Source organism: Schistocerca gregaria, chromosome 8 (genome assembly GCF_023897955.1).
Source record: "Schistocerca gregaria isolate iqSchGreg1 chromosome 8, iqSchGreg1.2, whole genome shotgun sequence".
NCBI classification, from domain to species: domain Eukaryota; kingdom Metazoa; phylum Arthropoda; class Insecta; order Orthoptera; family Acrididae; genus Schistocerca; species Schistocerca gregaria.
In genome coordinates, this window is record NC_064927.1 from 236408235 (window position 1) to 236428602 (window position 20368).

Sequence of the window (20368 nt, forward strand, 5' to 3'; positions counted from 1 at the left end):
AACCTACATAGGTAGGAATGGTCATCAAAATAAAATAAGAGAAATCAGAGCTCGAACAGAAAGGTTTAGGTGTTCGTTTTTCCCGCTCGCTGTTCGGGAGTGGAATAGTAGAGAGATAGTATGATTGTGGTTCGATGAACCCTCTGCCAAGCACTTAAATGTGAATTGCAGAGTAATCATGTAGATGTAGATAGATGATGATGGTTTCTGGGTTCTGCTTAATAGGTCAGGAGTCCAGGTATAAGCGTTTAAGCATTCCGAGATTAGTAGCACGCCATCAAAAGTCACAATTGTCTTTGTACAGAACAGTACGGTAGCTATTATTACAACGTGTGCAGGAGCTGTACCCAGATCTCGATTTCAGCCCCGTCACAATACAGCGTTGGCTGCTGAACGAAAATGTCCACGCAAGGTAAATCCAATTTTACTACATAAGAGTGTTAATTACCTGATTTGTTTATTTCTGTTCCACAAAAAATTCCCCAGCAATTTGCTTTAAGAAGATTTTTCTTAAGGAGGGATTTCTTTTTCATTGTAGCTTCTGTTGTACCACTTTGTAGTCAACTATTTCGAGAAACTTTTATACAGCGTCCTAGGACGACTCAGGATGTGACTCAGGGATATGACTGGAGTGACCATTCGAAACAAAAAGGTCTGGTAAACATGTGTTCTAAAATGTATACCTTAAGAGATGAGCACTTGTTGATCTGTAATACTTCTATTGCAATCTCTTTGCTTTCCATGTTTTGGGAGTTGGTGGTATGGACCAAAACAAGAGAAAAGGTCCAGTAAACATAGGTTGCAAAATACATACCTTAAGAGCAATGAGCACTTATTTAGTAGAACAGATGTGTTTCACAGTAGCAATGATGAATAAGTGCTCATAGCCCGTACCGGTATGAGTCGTAGAGCTCATGTTTATTAGACTTATTTTCTTCGAATGTTCGTTCCTCTCATATAGCTAAATACTGACCTTTCCTCTAAGGACGCCCTCTGTAATGCATTTTTATAGCAGTTCATTTATAATTCGCTATTTCAACTTTAGTAGCCTAAATTTTGGATTAAGAAGAAGCTTCTTTTTTCCAAGACAAATGCTATCCAGGATTTACACACTGTGTGCATTACATAAAATTCTAACGTTCTGTACAGCCGCTTGTTCATTGTGTGGATTATACTACCTTGAATGAGTAATCTCTTTGCTTCATTTGAGTAGCTCTAGTTGATTTGAACTTATTGTTTGCGTGATAAACATTAATACACTATGGTTAACATATCTGAAAATCTATTCCTACCTGACTTAAAGACAAAGATTGTCATATGTCTCAAACCATTTAATGTAGCGTTGTCTATATGTGTGAGTATGTTGAGTTTGAGTGTCTGATGTGATTTATTTTGTGTTGCAAATGAACTACATATTTATGAATATATTTGCAGTTTTGTGGGAGAGACTCTCGCTTGTGGTATACGGACATTGTGCTTTCGTTTCGACTTAAGGCACTAGATGATTTCCTGAGACATCTGATTTTCATTCTTTTATAAACAAATGTGTTCGTATTCATCGTCTGCTGCTACGTCACTAATTTTTTTGTGCAATAGGAGGGTTGCATTAGTGCTTATGCACAATCTTACTTAGCATCATATATCAGAATATGCACTTGTAAGATTGTTCAGCTGCATTTTCAGAAATAATATTTGTAATGGCATTTGTAGCGAACATATCTGAAATGACCAAACTAGGATAATTACTACTTTCGATGAAATGGTAACACTAAACTATCTGCAACAACATAGACATCCATCAAAAAGAGTTAAGCACATAATTGGTTCTCGTATCTTGAAATGGACAGATGCCTTATACTATATTTTTTGATAATACAGAAATCACACAAAAGAAAACTACGTATATGTTCTTTTTGAACCGATTATGAAATGAAAAAGGAACATTATTTGAAAACAAAGTTTGTGTTCCAGTGTTTCACAACATCAAAAAACCTAAAATGGTGGGTTGAGTGTCCTGTTCAATAACGTGTAAGCCCTCCACGAATCCCTCAGACACTCGTGAATGGGAGTGGAAATGCTCAGTACCAACTCGTTACAGGCCTCTTGAGACATATTGCCCCACTCCTCAATGGCAGCGTTCCTGAGATCTTAAATTGTTAACGGAGGATGCTGCCAACTAGAAATCGCTCTGTTGAGCAAGCCCCATGCAATTCATATCCAGCGAGCATGTTCGCCAATCCATTATTCAGGCACCGACACACACTACGGGCATTATGAGTTCGGGCGTTAGTCCGCAGCTCGTGGTCGTGCGGTAGCGTTCTCGCTTCCCACGCCCGGGTTCCCGGGTTCGATTCCCAGCGGGGTCAGGGATTTTCTCTGCCTCGTGATGAATGGGTGTTGTGTGCTGTCCTTAGGTAAGTTAGGTTTAAGTAGTTCTAAGTTTTAGGGAACTGATGACCATAGATGTTAAGTCCCATAGTGCTCAGAGCCATTTGAAAGCTCGGGCGTTATCATCCTGTAGAGAGAACCTTTCCCCTACAGTCTCTGCGAAACCATTGACTATAGGTCGGAGAATGTTGTTTTCATACACTGCAGCAATCATGTTGCCTTCAATTGGAACGAGTGGTGTGCGGCGTCCATACGTGACACCTGCCCAGAATACGATTGAGCCACCAGATTGTTGGTGACGTTCCACAGTCATTGAGAGAGGATGGTGCTAACCTGTTCGCCTCCATATGCGAAACGAGTTCGTCACTGAATAGCGTTTTGGTTCACTGGTGTCGTGTCCAATGTTCATGTGCTCAAGCCCATCTCACATGATCTCGCCTGTGATGTGGACTTTCTTCTTTCACTTGTGCCTTTGTCCCGCAGGTACGCAGGGTCAGCATGGTTAATCAGATTTGGCAATGTTAGATTAAAGGGTGGCCGGATGCCCTTACTGCCGCCACCCCGTACCCCCAGGACGGAAATAGTGTACCCCAACTGTCTGCGACTAGTGTAATGCATGGTATAATGCGAAAGTGTTCAGATGTCTGCGAGCCATGTAACTGAGGCAGGACGTGGGGACCAGCCCGGTATTCACCTATTGGGATGTGGAAAACCGCGTAAAAACCACATCCAGTCGTTGACCGCCGGGCGGATTCGATCCGGGCCGGCGCGCCTACCCGAGTCCACGAAGCAGCGCATTAGCGCTCTCGGCTAACGTGGCTCCCCTGTAATGTGGACGAAGAGGTGTAATCTTGAGAGGTATTCGGGTGTACAAGCCCCCAACATGTAGTCTGTTTGGCACAGTTTGCGTACTTACGGTAACCCCTGTGGCTTCTTGAAGCTCGTGGAGCAGAGCAGTCGTTGTCTCTATAGGGTGTCTCCGTGTAGATGTTACAGCCGGCTCCGAGCTGCTGTTGTTTTGCGTGGACGGCGTTCGCAATGTCCATCCGCCTTTCCTGGAACTTCTTCCACAGTCTGGAGACAACACTTTTTTAACGTGAACAATATTCGCAACTCAACTTGTCTCATGTTTTGTCCCATTAGTGTGATGATTTTGATACTGTGTGCCAAGGAGAGCCTGTTCCGAGGCATTGTGCTGCACTCGGGGGACACAGACACACGGACAACTGTGCATTCACAAGAACTAAGATCTGGTCTACTGCGTTTGTTTACAAGCCGTGATTGCACGGCCCCTGGTGAGGCAGAGTGACAACGACGAACGAGTTCGCATTATGTATTCAACCGCCTTCCTAGATAAACATAAAAGGAACGCCATAGTGACTACTGATGGGTAATTTGGAAATAGACTTAACTTTTTTTATGAGTGTAATACCGCTCTTCATCACAGGGTAACATTTCCGTATACTGACTGAATATGATTTTTTACACGTCACAGAGGTAGCTGATGAACTGTCTCTTCCCACAGAATGTTACGTGAAACGATTCGGCCCCAGCGGTTACGGCTATGGCTTGGGGGCCGGTGCATTGCAGACGCCATGAGGACCATCAGCCAAGCAGCATCAGAAGACCATCAGCCAATCAACAGTCTGTAAGTTCGCACAGCTAATTCATTAATCCAAGTCACATGACAATCAATCACTGATACTGCATACAGCACTTTTCTTTTCCACTTCTTCGAAAACGAGGTAGTTGTAGATGACATGATGCACAAAATTTGAGTGACCCAAACATGCGCATTCGTTATTAGCACATGTGAGGGTCTTAGTACTTTTACGCCCTCCTTTAAGATCTTTCCAAATTTTTATTTTTAGGGTATTGTCACACTTCATAATGGGCGCTGCTTATTATCAGAAAAGAATTAACGACGTAATTTTCAGAAGTATCCTGTTTATGTGTCTCACTTTAGTAGTATTATGTAGCATTCTGTTACAAAATATTTGTTGTATCGGTAAAAAAAAAAAGCTAATTTTGTGTTTGGTTTCTTACCGCTTTTCGAAGCATATTACAAGATATTGTTCCTGTTTATAGCAGAATACTATTTATCTTAGTCACTTCTTTCCTCCCTCAGTTAATTTCCGATGGGTTCATTTCACATGAAGCAAGAAAAATGTAGCACTCTAATTAAGAAATAATGTACATCTGAGACTGGTTTCATCTTCACTGTGTGTTATAAGTTTCAAAAAATACGTCGATCTTGACAATTTGCTTACGGACACATTACAGCTAACTTCGGCAACTTCAGACTAAACCTGACTAAATTGTCGGGTTAGTCAGCTGATCTATAAGATACAACAGTCATGATATTACATACAGTTAACATAAGACGTTTACAAATAAACTTATAATTACAAATTTTGCTTTCACAAGGGTTCAGGTACAGCAGTTTGCTTTACCAAAAACGTAAATATGCTTTACCCAGATAGAATCATCGTTAAATGTTTCTCTTTATATGAGATTTTACCAAATGTTATTCGTAAATAATTGTTTTCTGGAAACATTACTTTACTTTTTAATTACAAAATTAATTTAAATGCTAATACTTACGCTGAATCTTCGCCTAGTAACTGAGGTTCTATAACTGTTGTCCCACAAATAAGCAGAGTGCGAGTGTGATTTCAGGAACTGATGGCAAACCGACTTCTTCGAATTTTCTGTAAAAGAAGTCTTAAAGTAATGGTAATTTGGAAACTGGAAGCAAGACTCCTGAAGTGTATAAGTATTATAAACTCATATTCAAGTGAAATTAAGTATATTATATAGTCATTTACGAATCGAGAAAACAGTTACGTAATTAATTTTTGTTAGTATGTAGACACTTGTCTGCAGATGTGGTTCACGTTGAATTCCCTCACTGTAGTACGGTAGCACTCCCATAGAGGGGTCAATAAAAATGGTGGAGCCTACTGCTAACGTAGTGCGGTAATTCTTTCCTATGTTTGACAGGAAAAACGCTGCAACGATTCCTGATGAGTTTGTGAAAATATGCAGCGACAATGTACCATCATATTGCACATGGTTAGTTGGCGCAGGCACTCCCGTTGTGGTCAGACAAATCTAAATGACGAGGAACGAAATGGCAGACTAGCTCTCTGTGAAGACCAAGATTTATAAGACAAATGGAGGCCATGAAGCTCGAAGAGCGGGTTCTCACAATCGTGGCGAAAGGGGAGGTAGTGAAAGTTAATCATGGGTCAGTTTTAAACATCTTGCACTACATTTTGAACACGAAAAAGATCGCCGCTTGCTGGGTTTCTCGACTGCTCACAAACAGTTGCAGTAGCTGAATTGTTGCAGTTCTGTCATGCGAACTGAGATAACCATGGGTGAGCATAGGTGCTGGGTGAATTACTGTGATCCCAGCACAAAGAAGCAAAGCAAGGACTAGAAACTAGTGGATATTGGACTATCGAATTTAGCACACCCGTTCCCCTCTCCCTTCCCCCGAATTTTTCTGATCTCCTGACGAGGTTGCGGGAGGTTGTCAAGACGAAGTATTTCGGGTAGGTGTCCGTGTAGATGTTTTTGCTGTACGACAGCGCCCCATTTCATTTTGCACAGAACACGGTCGCACATGCTGCCTCTTTGGGCTATTGAATTTGCCACAACATCCGATCCCTCCTCCCCCTCACTTTCCCTTGATGTGACAGCCAGTGACTTCCTCCATATCCCGCATATGAATAAAAATTTACGTGACAGGCATTTCCAGAATAACGATGAGGTATTTCCGAAGGTGAATTTTCCTTGAACATCCAAAGTGCGGACTTCTGCAACCAAGGTATCCACCAAGTCACCTACTGGTTCAAATGGTTCAGTTGGCTCTGAGGTCATCAGTCGCCTAGAGATGTCGGTCGATCACACACTTGCTACTTCAGGTAACCCCAAAGCCAATAATCGCACGGACTGAGGTCTGGGGACCTGGGAGGTCAAGCATGACGAAAGTGGCGGCCGAGCACACGATCATCACCAAACGACGCGTGCAAGAGATCTCACGCGTCTAGCAATTTGGGGTGGAGCGCCATCCTGCATAAACATCGTACGTTCCAGCAGTTGTTTATCAGCCAGGCTGGGGATGATGCGATTCTGTAACATATCGGCGTACCTCTCACCCGTCACGGTAGCAGATACTAACGTTTTGCTGTCCAGCGCCATCTGTCGGACATTTTGTTGACTTTGGTTTTTTTTGGTTCTAATAAGACCCGATGTCACTCCAAGCATGTGTGTCAATTTTTACCTCTGTATCTACATTATTCCGCGATTTATTAAGTTTTCAACTTTATACTGACTTTTTGATCACCCGGTATATAATTTCAGTATACCGATATTGCATTGCATACACGTCATTTAGAGAAAGAGTTTCACTTTAAACAAGTACTGCATATTCTTATCGACTTCGACAATATTGTGTTTTCAGTGTCTCCCATCAGTAGTCGCTACGAACTGCCTAAGCTTATTTCGTAATAACATCATTTCCTTCATATTCCTAAGAAAGTCTACATTTCTGTCTTTTAAATTAACCTCCTCTGTACAATAATTTGTGTGTGCCTCAAAATATAAAAAAATTGTCTAAGAAATAAAAACGGATCTCAATGAAGCTAATGAAATATTCAAATTACGGCATTCCATGCCTGAGTGCGGTAACGCTAGGCCTGGCGGCACCTAATCTGAAAGTGACGCACAGAAAAAAATGGTAATTGTTAAGGGGTGAAAGCAGGAAATAAGAAAAACGAGCGGGGTTGGCTTTCCTGGCGTCCTTAAAAGGATGTCACTCTTTTCCGAGAGAGGGGAGCCGTCGTATTTTAATAGGGTAAGGCAGGGTAACATTTGACAGCATTTTCTCTTCCGGACGGAAACAATGGCTGACGGGCTTTTTATCAATTAAAGCGGGTGCCGGGGTGTGCTTCGGGCGTCGGGTAAAAGAGGGAAAGAATTTCGGAAAAGTAATTTCCGAGCTTCTTTCAAACCGTCAATCATTTTGTGAGAGGGGGTGCGCGGAACATTCTCAGCGACCTTTTCCCGCAAGCAGTGGCAAGCCGTTTCGCGAGGTTAGAAAAAATAATCGTCATAAAAATAAGTCGAGCTCTCTCACTGTCGGGGAAATCGACTTTAAAAATATTTTGCGCCACTTCTGGAAAGCGTCACCGAGATCGCAGTGAGAAGCCAGAAACGAGCCTCGGGGTTTCCTGGGACAGAGTGTAAGCCTTGAATAATACTCGTTCTACATACCGAATAAATTATGCCAAAAGTAAAAAAAGAAATGTTACTTTCAATACTGTTTTTTCTTTATTGTTCTTTAAAATCACTATTATTTGCGTTACAGGCAGCAGAACGTGACACTTTTTTAGCCAAAAATATTTACATTTCTACATTAGGAAAAATTAAAAATAAAAACCAGGCGATAACTGTACTTATACAGTTATATACAGAACATGTGTTTATGATTCAAAATATTTAACTAGAGACTTTTTAACTTCAGAGAATGGTAATTTAGACAACTCTTAAAAACAGGTACAGATGAAGATATTGATGTTTCTATGATTTGATGATGGTGACTGGACACGATCATGCTAGCAACGCAGATGACAAAGATTATTGCTTTAATGTTATCCTGAAGGAACAGTAAGTGATACCAGAGGCTGATTGTGGAATGGACACGAGAAACGAAGAGATGTGCTTATGTAACGCTATGAAGGGGCATTACCGATTATAGTTATTATTAAAGGTATATGACGGGAAAGATTTCATGGTTGATAACTAGAAGAACAAAGTTCCGGTGTAAGAGTGGAGAAAGCATAGAGGTGCATGGAAGGTGGTATATGGGTGCATTGATGCAGCAGAGTTCCTGGATTGCAAATAAAGGGGTAGAATATGGGGTGCTCTAAGCAGAGAAGAAGTGTGAGAACTGGATGAGTTGGTATTGGATGTGAAAGGGAAATCAAAGTGCGTATCTCTCGACCATTTCAAGGGATCTGTAAAATTAGAGAGGACTATTGTTTTCGTTAAGCATAACCTATTAATTATGGGTTTCTCATCGTAGTCAAGGGTTACTCACGGTTCATCTATTCTAGACCTTCTTAGACAGAAATTGGAAAAGATGCACTTAACTATCAAGTACATCCAGGATCATCGATGGATAGACCGATAACCAAATGACAGTGTGTATTAAAAAGAAGGTAATGGAGAAAAATCAATAAAAATCACCATTTAGCGTTCTGAAAAAAATTGCTTGTTACGACCATGCCTAAAGAAGTGAGAGCGAGAACTCGTATTGCAGTACCGGTTGATCAAAAAGTCAGTATAAATTGGAAAACTGAATAAATCACGGAATAATGTAGATAGAGAAGTACAAATTGACAAACATGCTTGGAATGACATGGGGTTTTATTAGAACCAAAAGAATTAAAAAGTACAAAAAATGTCCGACAGATGGCGCTTCATCTGATCAGAGTAGCAAAAATTAGCATAACAAAATAAGACAAAGCAGAAATGATGTTCTGTACAGGAAATGCTCAATATGTCCACCCTTCACAGGAAATGCTCAATATGTCCACTACCATTCCTCAACAATAGCTGTAGCCGAGGAATAATGTTGCGAACAGCACTGTAAAGCATGTCCGGAATTATGGTGAGGCATTGACGTCGAATGTTGTCTTTCAGCATCCCTAGTGACGTCGGTCGATCACGATACACTTGCGACTTCAGATAACCCCAAAGCCAATAATCGCACGGACTGAGGTCTGGGGACCTGGGAGGTCAAGCATGACGAAAGTGGCGACTCAGGACACGATCATCATCAAACGACGCGTGCAAGAGATCTTTCACGCGTCTAGCAATATGGGGTGGAGCGCCATCCTGCATAAACATCGTACGTTCTAGCAGGTGTTTATCAACCAGGCAGGGGATGATGCGATTCTGTAACATGTCGGCGTACCTCTCACCCGTCACGGTAGCAGTTACAAAACCAGAATTACTCATTTCCTCGAAGAAAAAAGGCCTGATAACGGTAGATGTGGTTTTTGGTTCTAGTAAAACCCCATGTCATTCCAAGAATACTGACTTTTTGATCACCTCGTACATTGGGGCAACCAAAGGAACAAACGCAAATTTCATCTTTTATTACAAATTCCGAAGAACAGCGACATAGACGAATGCGACAGATACGAAACAGTAATGTTTTGCAACTGGTTCAAGCTCCTTTGCGAAGGAAAGGAAACTGTGATGTGGCGTGCTGGGGTCGACAGGCATGAAAAGCAGTAGCGGAGGAAGTTTTTTCGCATACCATTTACAGAATCGTACTGGTATTCCGTCAGGTCCGGTGAGCTCTGCTGAGAGGCTTTAGTTGCTTTCCTGTACAGTGGTCACTTGTATCGATTTATGTCATTCTGACTTCCGTGCGACGATTGAAAGGAACAACTACAGCATAATCTGTCTTAGTGAAACGGTTTTGGAAAAAGATGTTTAATATCTCTGCCTTTTCTATATCATCCTCCATTTCAAGATAGTCATAATGACAGGGTGTCTAGATAGACAACTTCGACCCGTTTACTGGTTTAACGAAAGACCAAAACTTGGTTTCGTTCAGGTTTTGTTTGTCTGTGGAGTTTTGGGCAACATTTAATTTTCAGTGAAGCTCTCTTTACCTTCTTACTGTAACGTCCCCTTAGAAAAATTAATGAATTACTGTGCTGATAAACCTCTTACATTGTTTGATTTTCAAAAAGCTGAGCAAAACTGAACGTACTCAGACATTACTCTCTTTCTTATTCTGATCAACACTAAACTGGCACACAATATTTTTAGCGCAACGCAATCTGACTCAAAAATCCCTACAAAAGAATGGCCCTGACTAACATTAACCTATACGTTTCACAAATCACTTACCTAACAAAAATCTTCGTTACTCGAACTACTGCAATACAGCGAGCGCCACTACTGCCAGCTAAACTACTGAAGGCACTAACTACTGATAGGCATAGTTAGCAAATGAAAGATTTTGATACAGAACAAACAATGTATTTACCTCAATAGTGTTCAAAAGTGATAATATATATATATATATATCAGTCCATGATATCCAATATTATAAATTCACTCTTTCTGATGGACACCCGTCCAGATCGTCCGCTCTCAAAATTCCGCCATCTCTCTCCCCACATCCACCGCTGCTGGCGGCTCACCTCCAACTGCGCAACGCTACGCGCTGTTAACAGCCAACTGCCCAACACTAGAATGGCGAATATTACTCCAACCATGCAAACCAACCACAGCCTTCACACAGCACAGTCAGTGATTTTCATATAGAGCGCTACATGGCGTTACCAACATAAAAACCTAAACAGCCTACTTACATTACTGCTTTCTAACACGACTCTCGAACTACGGCGTATCTTCCCATACGTCACAACTTTTCTCGGGAAATACGTGTCTAAGGCATGTTATACAGTTCTCTTCAACTTTGGCCATTGACGAACATTTTCGGTCTTGGGGATGAATTTTTCATCTTATCCTCTCATGTAATCTGAAATCTTTTTTTCTCACTCTTGGTAAACAAAAAATAGTTTCGTATATATTTCTTTCTGTTCTTATTTAGAGCTGTATTCAGCGATGCTGTAACGGCCTGATGATCACTGATGCGCTGTTCTACGCCGAGTTGAAAAGTTCTGGCCTGTTGGTGATCAGTAGAAATATGTTATCTTCACAAGTCGTTTCTTTGATTAGCTTCATAAAGTAAATTTCAGAAAAGGCATTCGGAACAATGATTTCTTATGCTTACAACCCACCTTAATGACTTGAGCCTCCCTGTCCGTGGCTGGTAAGTTGAAACCTCCACCTAACACTGTAACATAACCAGGAAAGATGCGCAAAATATTCTCCAATTTTTCTCACAAGTGTACGCCACAACAGTTGCTCTAACACTTATCTCTATCAAAATTATTTCTCATTATTGATCTGTACAAACCTTTTTAATTATTATCGTACTTTTTAAAGCTATAAACACGTCTCCACCAACGACAATCAACCTATCTTTGCAATCTACATTCGAATCCTGTAACGTTCCCTCTTTCTGTTTATTTAGGTTTGATTTGATTGATTGTTATTCTTTATTTCTATTATTCGGGATCTTTTTTTTTTATTAAATTGAGCCTGAAACTTACGTAATAAATACTTCGCGTGAAGTACGATTTGCAGCATAAACAAAAATTAATTTCGGAAATGTAATCCACTGAATATTAAAAGTAAAGCTTTTGAACAACGCGCGTGACTGACTAGATACATTCAGAGGGTACGTATATTCGCGTGCGAGTGGTTGCGGTCTGATGAGAAATTTTCATTGTGAAATAATTTCGTCGTAACACACTCGGAGATTGCGAACGTACATTCAGAGTAGAGGCACGTACGTTCTATCATTCCCCGTGGCCTGGGTAAAAGAATGGCAATTATTTAAATCTAAGAGTATTTCTTTTGCATCGGACTAGTATTTTTATAAGAAAAAGAAGATTGCAGGTTCTGAATGTCTCGGCAAAACGAATCGGAAGTAATTTTAGCGGCCACGAAAGGAGAGAGCACAATCACGTACCTCTATTGTTGAGCAGCGCCGTTTTGAAGATCTTCCGTTCCATCTAAAACTCGCCTTCTCTGCTTAACATAAATACTCCATAGGCATGGGAATAAGGCTTGTTGTGCGATGAAAATAATATAAAACACATCTTGCGTCTTTTAACTCATTCATTTACCACACACACACACACACTAGTAATTAGACAGTACGACATCCCACCAGCCCATCAGAACAAAAAGGTAGTCGTTCATACAAGAAATAAAAAACGAAGGCCGAAATTGTTCCTATGTCTCTCAAAGATAAAAAGTTTACCAGATATTTCTCTGGTGTGTCACTGGAACAATTTTCAGCACCTCTGCGATTAAATCACAATATTTTCAGTTCCTTTACAATCCGAAGTTAGAATTTCACAGCTATTAACATCTGGTTTCAGCCAGCTTTCTGTCCTAGTAATATGTGGGCATTGTTGAAGTTTATAAGGGTGACTAGTTCAGATACATTTTCATAGACTGTCTTGCAAGTTAAGTAATACTATATCAAAATTTTCTTTCTGCTATATGCTGCGACAACCGCTACTTCCTTTAATTAATGGGGATGTTATCCTTTCTGTCTGAAATTAGAACGTATCGTATAGGGCCTGTGGACACTTTTCACTGTCCTTAAAAAGACCCACGTGTGTACACTACACTGCTGCTTATGTGTGGTCCACGCTTGACCTGTTAAGAGGGGTCCTACAATTGTCCACGTGTCCGTTGCGATCCTGGTAGAGCATCGCTGAGTTTCAGCATCCTCCATTTGGTTCTCTTGCTGCGGAGCTACAGGCGCAAAACAGTAGAATAATCAGCACTAATAGATGTGGTTTTACCAAAAGATAAATTCCACATACCAACAGTTGTCTGAAAATCTTAAAAGATGTAGTTTTACCAAAAGATACACTCCACATACCAACAGTTGTCTGAAGGAATCTAAAAAGATGTAGTTTTACCAAAAGATACACCCTACATACCAACAGTTGTCTGAAGGAATCTAAAAAGATGTAGTTTCACCAAAAGATACACTACACATACCAACAGTTGTCTGAAGGAATCTAAGTTTTCCGTTTGGTTCCCACATTATTTACCTCACTTGTTTTTCCGTTTCATACAGCTTCACAGGGTTACATTTAGACATTTAAACTACGAGAAAAACTCAGGTTCCATGAAGTTTCGGGATTGCAGCCAGATTACCACTTCTTGCTGCGATATTTCGGCTGACACTCATTCAGCGATCTTCAGGTGACTGTTTTGCACTGGAGATTGCTGGTTCGTATCGCTAACTTTATATCAAAAATTGGCGCGGAGACGCATGCGCAAAGACAGCCGCTAAATGATGGCGGCTACACACGTAAGTGCATGCTTGACAAGCACGCTTGCGCAAGAGCGCATGTGCAAGCATGCACAAAATCCGCTGGCCCCCACACGGCTCAAGCATGCTTGTATAAGCAGCAGTGTATTTAGGCTGGAAAATGTCGACCTCAGACTACGATGTGCTGGCGGTTACAGCCTTTTTGCTTACATTAAAGACAGCAAGAGACACTCACACTGCACAGACTGACTCAGAAAATCAGCGCTTGAACAAGTCACCTTATAGTTGGTACACACACTCAAACATACACATGCTTCATCGCTTGCACAATCATGCATAATCGAAATTTAATCATGCGTCAGGCTGCTTGTAGAAGCATGCTGTTTGGCGAAGTTATCCTACGTGATTCAAGCATGCCTGCGCAAGTACGCTTGTGCAAGCGTGCTGGTGAAGCATGCTTGAGTGTGTGTAGCCACCTTGATTGGCCTCTATCGACTTCCGCGCCATCTTAGAATATTGCTCCATCTATGGCGCGTGAGTGTTGGTATTACTAAGTGGGTGCTTCCTGTAGGATGCACAATAGCCGAGTACAGATGCCAGAATTAATGAAATTAACTGTCGCTAGCCGTCTCATTAGCCATAAAATGTTTCCTTTCTAAAGAAATTAAAGAAATCACCGGGTTCCACGACTTCTCCAGTTGAAAGCCGTCATCATGAGTAACAAGGTCTTCCGCCAAACGTATTTCCACCGATTCTTTATTAATTGAATCACAGAAGGATCTCTTAGAGGCCAAGCTTTCCGTGGCAGAATAATCCGTGGAATGTCCTGCGGAGGTACACTGCTCGCCTATAGTTGTCTTACTGGGAAGTGAAAGGAAAGTATGGTTAACATTTTCAACGCATCTTTCACGCACTGTCCGCGTTGTCTGACAAATGTCGGCTTTGTCAACACTGGCAAGGTATTCTGTAGATTCTAGCCTTCCGCAATCTCAAATCGTCCTTTTGCTGCACTGAGAAGAGCGTTAGTGTTTGAGGTGGGCGAAATATTACATTCGCTCATGTAGTGGCTGCTTTAACAAATGACGATTTGCCTTTCGTGCATCCAGGTTCGTGGTGGAGTACACCATCGCAGGCACTCCTGTCTGTGATGCAGCGTCAAGGGTAACCACAGCCATGGTCTCCGAGCTGATAGTCCATGCTGCTGCAAACGTCGTCGAACTGTTCGTGCAGATGGTTATTGTCTTGAAAACGTTCCCATCTGTTGACGGATCGCGACGTGGCTGCACGATCCGTTACAGCTATGCGGATAAGATGCCTGTCATCTCGACTGCTAGTGATGCGAGGCCTTTGGGATGCAGCACGGCGTTCCGTATTACCCTCCTGAACCCACCGATTCCTTATTATGCTAACAGTCATTGGATCTCGACCAACGCGAGCAGCAACGTCGCGAGACGACAAACCGCAATCGCGATAGGCTACAATCCGGCCTTCATCAAAGTCTGACACGTTATGATCCGCATTTCTCCTCCTTACACGAGGCATCAGAAAAACGTTTCACCAGGCAACGCCGGTCAGTTGCTGTTTGTGTATGAGAAATCGGTTGGAAACTTTCCTCATGTCAGCACGTTGTAGGTGTCGCCACCGGCGCCAAGCTTTTGTGAATGCTCTGAAATGCTAATCATTTGCATATCACAGCATCTTCTTCTTGTCGGTTAAATTTCGCGTCTGTAGCACGTCATCTTGGTGGTGTACCAATTTTAATGGCCAGTAGTGTAGTTGTGTCACTTCTTACCGACAACATTGAACTGCCTTCATCGGAAGGTGGTACGGGACAGAGTCCCACCGCCACACCTGCAACATGCAATACAATGATCTCAGTGTCATTGAAATACCGGAAGGTATTGTTTCTACGATGTGCGATAAACTAATGAGACTGTTTTTCTTTGCAAGGTGTGGGATCCCTTCAGGCTTGCGTAGGCACAATATCTTTGATCTTGGTCTATAAGCTGCTTCTAGCCCAAGCAGCACATCGATGCAACTGCTCAGTCGTGAGTTGTGCTCTAATAAGTTAACATGTGTTTGTGTCTCTCGTCACGGAAATCGAACCGCATAATATAGCGCAACGGTATGCCATTTCTTTTTGCGTTAAATTGGGCGAAAACGCGACAACTTACGGTAAGCTTCAGAACGCTTTTGGAGAGGAGGTTATATCAAGAGCTCAAGTTATTCTTTGGTATAAAATGTTTAGTGATGGCAGAACGAATGTTGAAGAATAAAGACCGCAGTGGACGACCATCAACCTCACGGACGGGAATCACCTTGGTCAGGGTGCGTGAACTCGTATGATCTGATCGAAGATTATCCGTGAAAATGATTGCAGAAGAACTGAACATCAATCGAGAAACGGTTCGTCTAATAATAACTGAAGATCTTGGTATGAGAAAGATTTGTGCAAAATTGGATTCTGCATCACGACAACGCGCCATCCCATACTGCTCTATCAGTACAGCAATTTTTAACCTCAAAACAAATTTCTGTACTACCACAGCCACCTTATTCATCAGATATCGCTGCGTGCGATTTTTTTCTGGTTCCAAGAGTCAAAACTGCGGTCAAGGGACACCATTTTCAAACAACACAAGACGTCCAAAAAGCTGTGACGAGGGTCTTGGAGGATATTACAGAAGATGAGTTGCAGAAATGTTACCATCAGTGGCAGAAGCGGTGGAAAAAGTGTGTGCAATCAGAAGTGAACTACTTTGAAGGAGACAACAGTAAACTTGACTAAAACGGTAAGCAACATTTTTTTTCATCAGTCTCATTACTTTATTATCCCATGTCGTATCTACATCTACATCTACATACATACTCCGCCATCCACCATACGGTGCGTGGTGGAGGGTACCTCGTACCACAACTAACATCTTCTCTCCCTATGAAACTTCCTGGCAGATTAAAACTGTGTGCCGGACCGAGACTCGAACTCGGGACCTTGGCCTTTAGCGGGAAAGTGTTCTACCAACGGAGCTACCCAAGGACAACTCACGCCCCGTCCTCACAGCTTTAATTCCGCCCGTTTCTCATTCTGGAAACATCCCCCAGGCTGAGGCTAAGCCATTTCTCCGCAATATCCTTTCTTTCAGGAGTGCTAGTTCTGCAAGGTTCACAAAAGAGCTGTGAAGTTTGGAAGGTAGGAGACAAGGTACTGGCGGAATTAAAGCTCTGAGGACGGGGCGTGAGTCGTGCTTGGGTAGCTCAGTTGGTAGAGCACTTGCCCGCGAAAGGCAAAGGTCCCGAGTTCGAGTCTCGGTCCGGCACACAGTTTTAATCTGCCAGGAAGTTTCATATCAGCGCACACATTCCGCTGCAGAGTGAAAATCTCATCCTCTCTTCCTCTTACACTCCCAAACAGAACGAGGGAAAAATGACTGCCTATATGCCTCTGTACGAGCCTTAATCTCTCTTATCTTTCCTTTGTGGCCTTTCCGCGAAATGTAAGTTGGCGGAAGTAAAATTGTACCGCAGTCAGCCTCAAATGCTGGTTCTCTAAATTTCCTCAGTAGCAATTCTCGAAAAGAACGCCTCCTTTCCTCTAGAGACCCCTACCCGAGTTCCTGAAGCATTTCCGCAACACTCGCGTGATGATCAAACCTACCAGTAACAAATCTAGCAGCCCGCCTCTGAATTGCTTCTACACTCCTGGAAATTGAAATAAGAACACCGTGAATTCATTGTCCCAGGAAGGAGAAACTTTATTGACACATTCCTGGGGTCAGATACATCACATGATCACACTGACAGAACCATAGGCACATAGACACAGGCAACAGAGCATGCACAATGTCAGCACTAGTATAGTGTATATCCACCTTTCGCAGCAATGCAGGCTGCTATTCTCCCATGGAGACGATCGTAGAGATGCTGGATGTAGTCCTGTGCAACGGCTTGCCATGCCATTTCCACCTGGCGCCTCAGTTGGACCAGCGTTCGTACTGGACGTGCAGACCGCGTGAGACGACGCTTCATCCAGTCCCAAACATGCTCAATGGGGGACAGATCCGGAGATCTTGCTGGCCAGGGTAGTTGACTTACACCTTCTAGAGCACGTTGGGTGGCACGGGATACATGCGGACGTGCATTGTCCTGTTGGAACAGCAAGTTCCCTTGCCGGTCTAGGAATGGTAGAACGATGGGTTCGATGACGGTTTGGATGTACCGTGCACTATTCAGTGTCCCCTCGACGATCACCAGAGGTGTACGGCCAGTGTAGGAGATCGCTCCCCACACCATGATGCCGGGTGTTGGCCCTGTGTGCCTCGGTCGTATGCAGTCCTGATTGTGGCGCTCCCCTGCACGGCGCCAAACACGCATACGACCATCATTGGCACCAATGCAGAAGTGACTCTCATCGCTGAAGACGACACGTCTCCATTCGTCCCTCCATTCACGCCTGTCGCGACGCCACTGGAAGCGGGCTGCACGATGTTAGGGCGTGAGCGGAAGACGGCCTAACGGTGTGCGGGACCGTAGCCCAGCTTCATGGAGACGGTTGCGAATGGTCCTCACCGATACCCCAGGAGCAACAGTGTCCCTAATTTGCTGGGAAGTGGCGGTGCGGTCCCCTACGGCACTGCGTGTGATCCTACGGTCTTGGCGTGCATCCGTGCGTCGCTGCGGTCCGGTCCCAGGTCGACGGGCACGTGCACCTTCCGCCGACCACTGGCGACAACATCGATGTACTGTCGAGACCTCACGCCCCACGTGTTGAGCAATTCGGCGGTACGTCCACCCGGCCTCCCGCATGCCCACTATACGCCCTCGCTCAAAGTCCGTCAACTGCACATATGGTTCACGTCCACGCTGTCGCGTCATGCTACCAGTGTTAAAGACTGCGATGGAGCTCCGTATGCCACGGCAAACTGACTGACACTGACGGCGGCGGTGCATAAATGCTGCGCAGCTAGCGCCATTCGACGGCCAACACCGCGGTTCCTGGTGTGTCCGCTGTGCCGTGCGTGTGATCATTGCTTGTACAGCCCTCTCGCAGTGTCCGGAGCAAGTATGGTGGGTCTGACACACCGATGTCAATGTGTTCTTTTTTCCATTTCCAGGAGTGTATATGCTCCCTCAATCCGACTTGATACGAATCCCAAACGCTCGAGCAGTACTCAAGAATAGGTGGTGTTAGTGTTTTATAATCGGTCTCCTTTACAGATGAACCACATCTTTCCAAAATTCTAGCCATGAACCGAAGACGACTATCCGCCATCCCCACAACTGCCATTACATGCTTGTCCCACTTCATATCGCTCTGCAATGTTACGCCCACACTTCCCTGGGGCACTCCAGATGGTACCCTCACTGCCGATGAATACTCACCATCGAGGACAACGTACTGGGTTCTATTACTTTAGAAGTCTTCGAGCCACTCACATACTTGGGAACCAATCCCATGGGCTCGTACCTCAGTTAAGAGTCTGCAGTGGTTGCACCGAGTCAAACGCTTTCCGGAAGTCAAGGAATATGGCATCCGTCTGATACCCTTCATACCTGGTTCGCAAGATATCATGTGAAAAAAGGGCGACTTGCGTTTTGCAGGAGCGATGCTTTCTAAAGCCGTGCTGATTCAAGGACAGCAACTTCTCTGTCTCAAGGAAATTCATTATATTCGAATTGAGAATATGTTCGAGAATCCTGCAACAAACCGATGTTAAGGATATTGGTAGTAATTTTGAGGATCCGTCCTTCTACCCTTCTTATATACAGGCGTCAGCTGCGCTTTTTTCCAGTCGCTCGGGACTTTACTTTGGGCAAGAGATTCGCGATAAATTCAAGCTAAGTAAGGAGCCAATGCAGTAGAGTACTCTCTGTAAAAACGAATTGGAATCCCATCAGGACCTGGCGATTTATTTATTTTCAACCCATTCAGCTGCTTCACAACCCCAGGGATGTCTATCACTATGTGCTTCATACGGGAATCTGAACGAGACTCAAACGGCGGTATGTTTGTACGATTTTCCTGCGTGAAAGATTTCTCAAATGCTAAATTTAAAATTTCAGCTTTCGTTTTGCTGTCTTCCGTTGCCAGGACAGACTGATCAGTGAGTGACTGGATGGAAGCCTTCGACCCGCTTACCGATTTTACGTAAGACCAGAATTTCCTTGGGGTTTCAGCAAGTTCTTTTGCTAAGGTATGACGGTGGTAGTGGTTGAATGCTTCGCGCATCGCTCTTTTTACAGCAGCACTTATCTCTACTAACTTTTGCCTGTCCTCATTCTCCCCATCTTTCTTGAACCGCGAGTGCAACTGCCTTTTCTTCCTGAGCGTTCTCCGAATTGCGCTGTTAAACCACGGTGGGTCTTTTCCGTCCGTAATCCGTTTTTTTTACATACTTGTTCGATGCGTGATTTACAATGTGTTTAAAATTTGCCCATAATTCTTCCACGTCCATCGTACCAGAAGTAAATGAAGTCGATTCATTTACTAGGTGGGATGCTAACAACTGCTTATCTGGTCTTTCTAATAAGAATACGCGCCTACCCTTCTTGACCGACTTTTTAACTTTCGTAACCATAATCGTAATGACAACATCATGATCACTATTCCCTGTCTCAACCCTGACACCGTCGATGAGTTCTGGTCTGTTCGTGGCTACCAGAACTAAAATATTTCCATTACGCGTTGGCTGTCGATTTAGCTGCTTAAGACAGTTTTCGGATAATGTGTTCAAAAGTAATTCACACGCCGGCTTGTCTGTACCACCTGTAATGAATCCATAGACATCCCAGTCTATACTAGGTAGGTTGAAGTCGCTTCCGACTAATATAGCATGATCCGGGTACTTCTGCGATACAGAATGTAGACTCCCTTTGAATCATTCTAGAACTGTCACGGCGGAACCTGGTGGCCAGTAATAACACCCCACAATTAACTTTATTTCCCTTGCCGTGTTAAACGTGTCCAGATAACTTCACAATCACACTCTACTCCGACCTCAGTAGACACAATATTTTTGTCAA

The 20368-nt window shown here is 43.3% G+C and overlaps 1 protein-coding gene across 12 annotated transcripts in view; it reads left to right on the plus strand.

Moving 5' to 3' along the window:
• LOC126284740 (uncharacterized) overlaps positions 1 to 20368 on the plus strand; it is a 624884-nt gene that overhangs the window by 209481 nt on the left and 395035 nt on the right. For 10 of the 12 annotated variants that reach the window (XR_007551535.1, XR_007551537.1, XR_007551545.1 and 7 more), the window contains one exon: positions 3914 to 4036. Coding sequence is in view for 1 of the 12 variants with exons in the window: in XM_049983880.1 (XP_049839837.1) it covers positions 3914 to 3987 (74 nt within the window). In the remaining 11 variants the exon portion in view is untranslated. The remainder of the gene's footprint in view (positions 1 to 3913; positions 4037 to 20368) is intronic. The other 2 variants (XR_007551538.1, XR_007551544.1) reach the window with 1 other exon arrangement.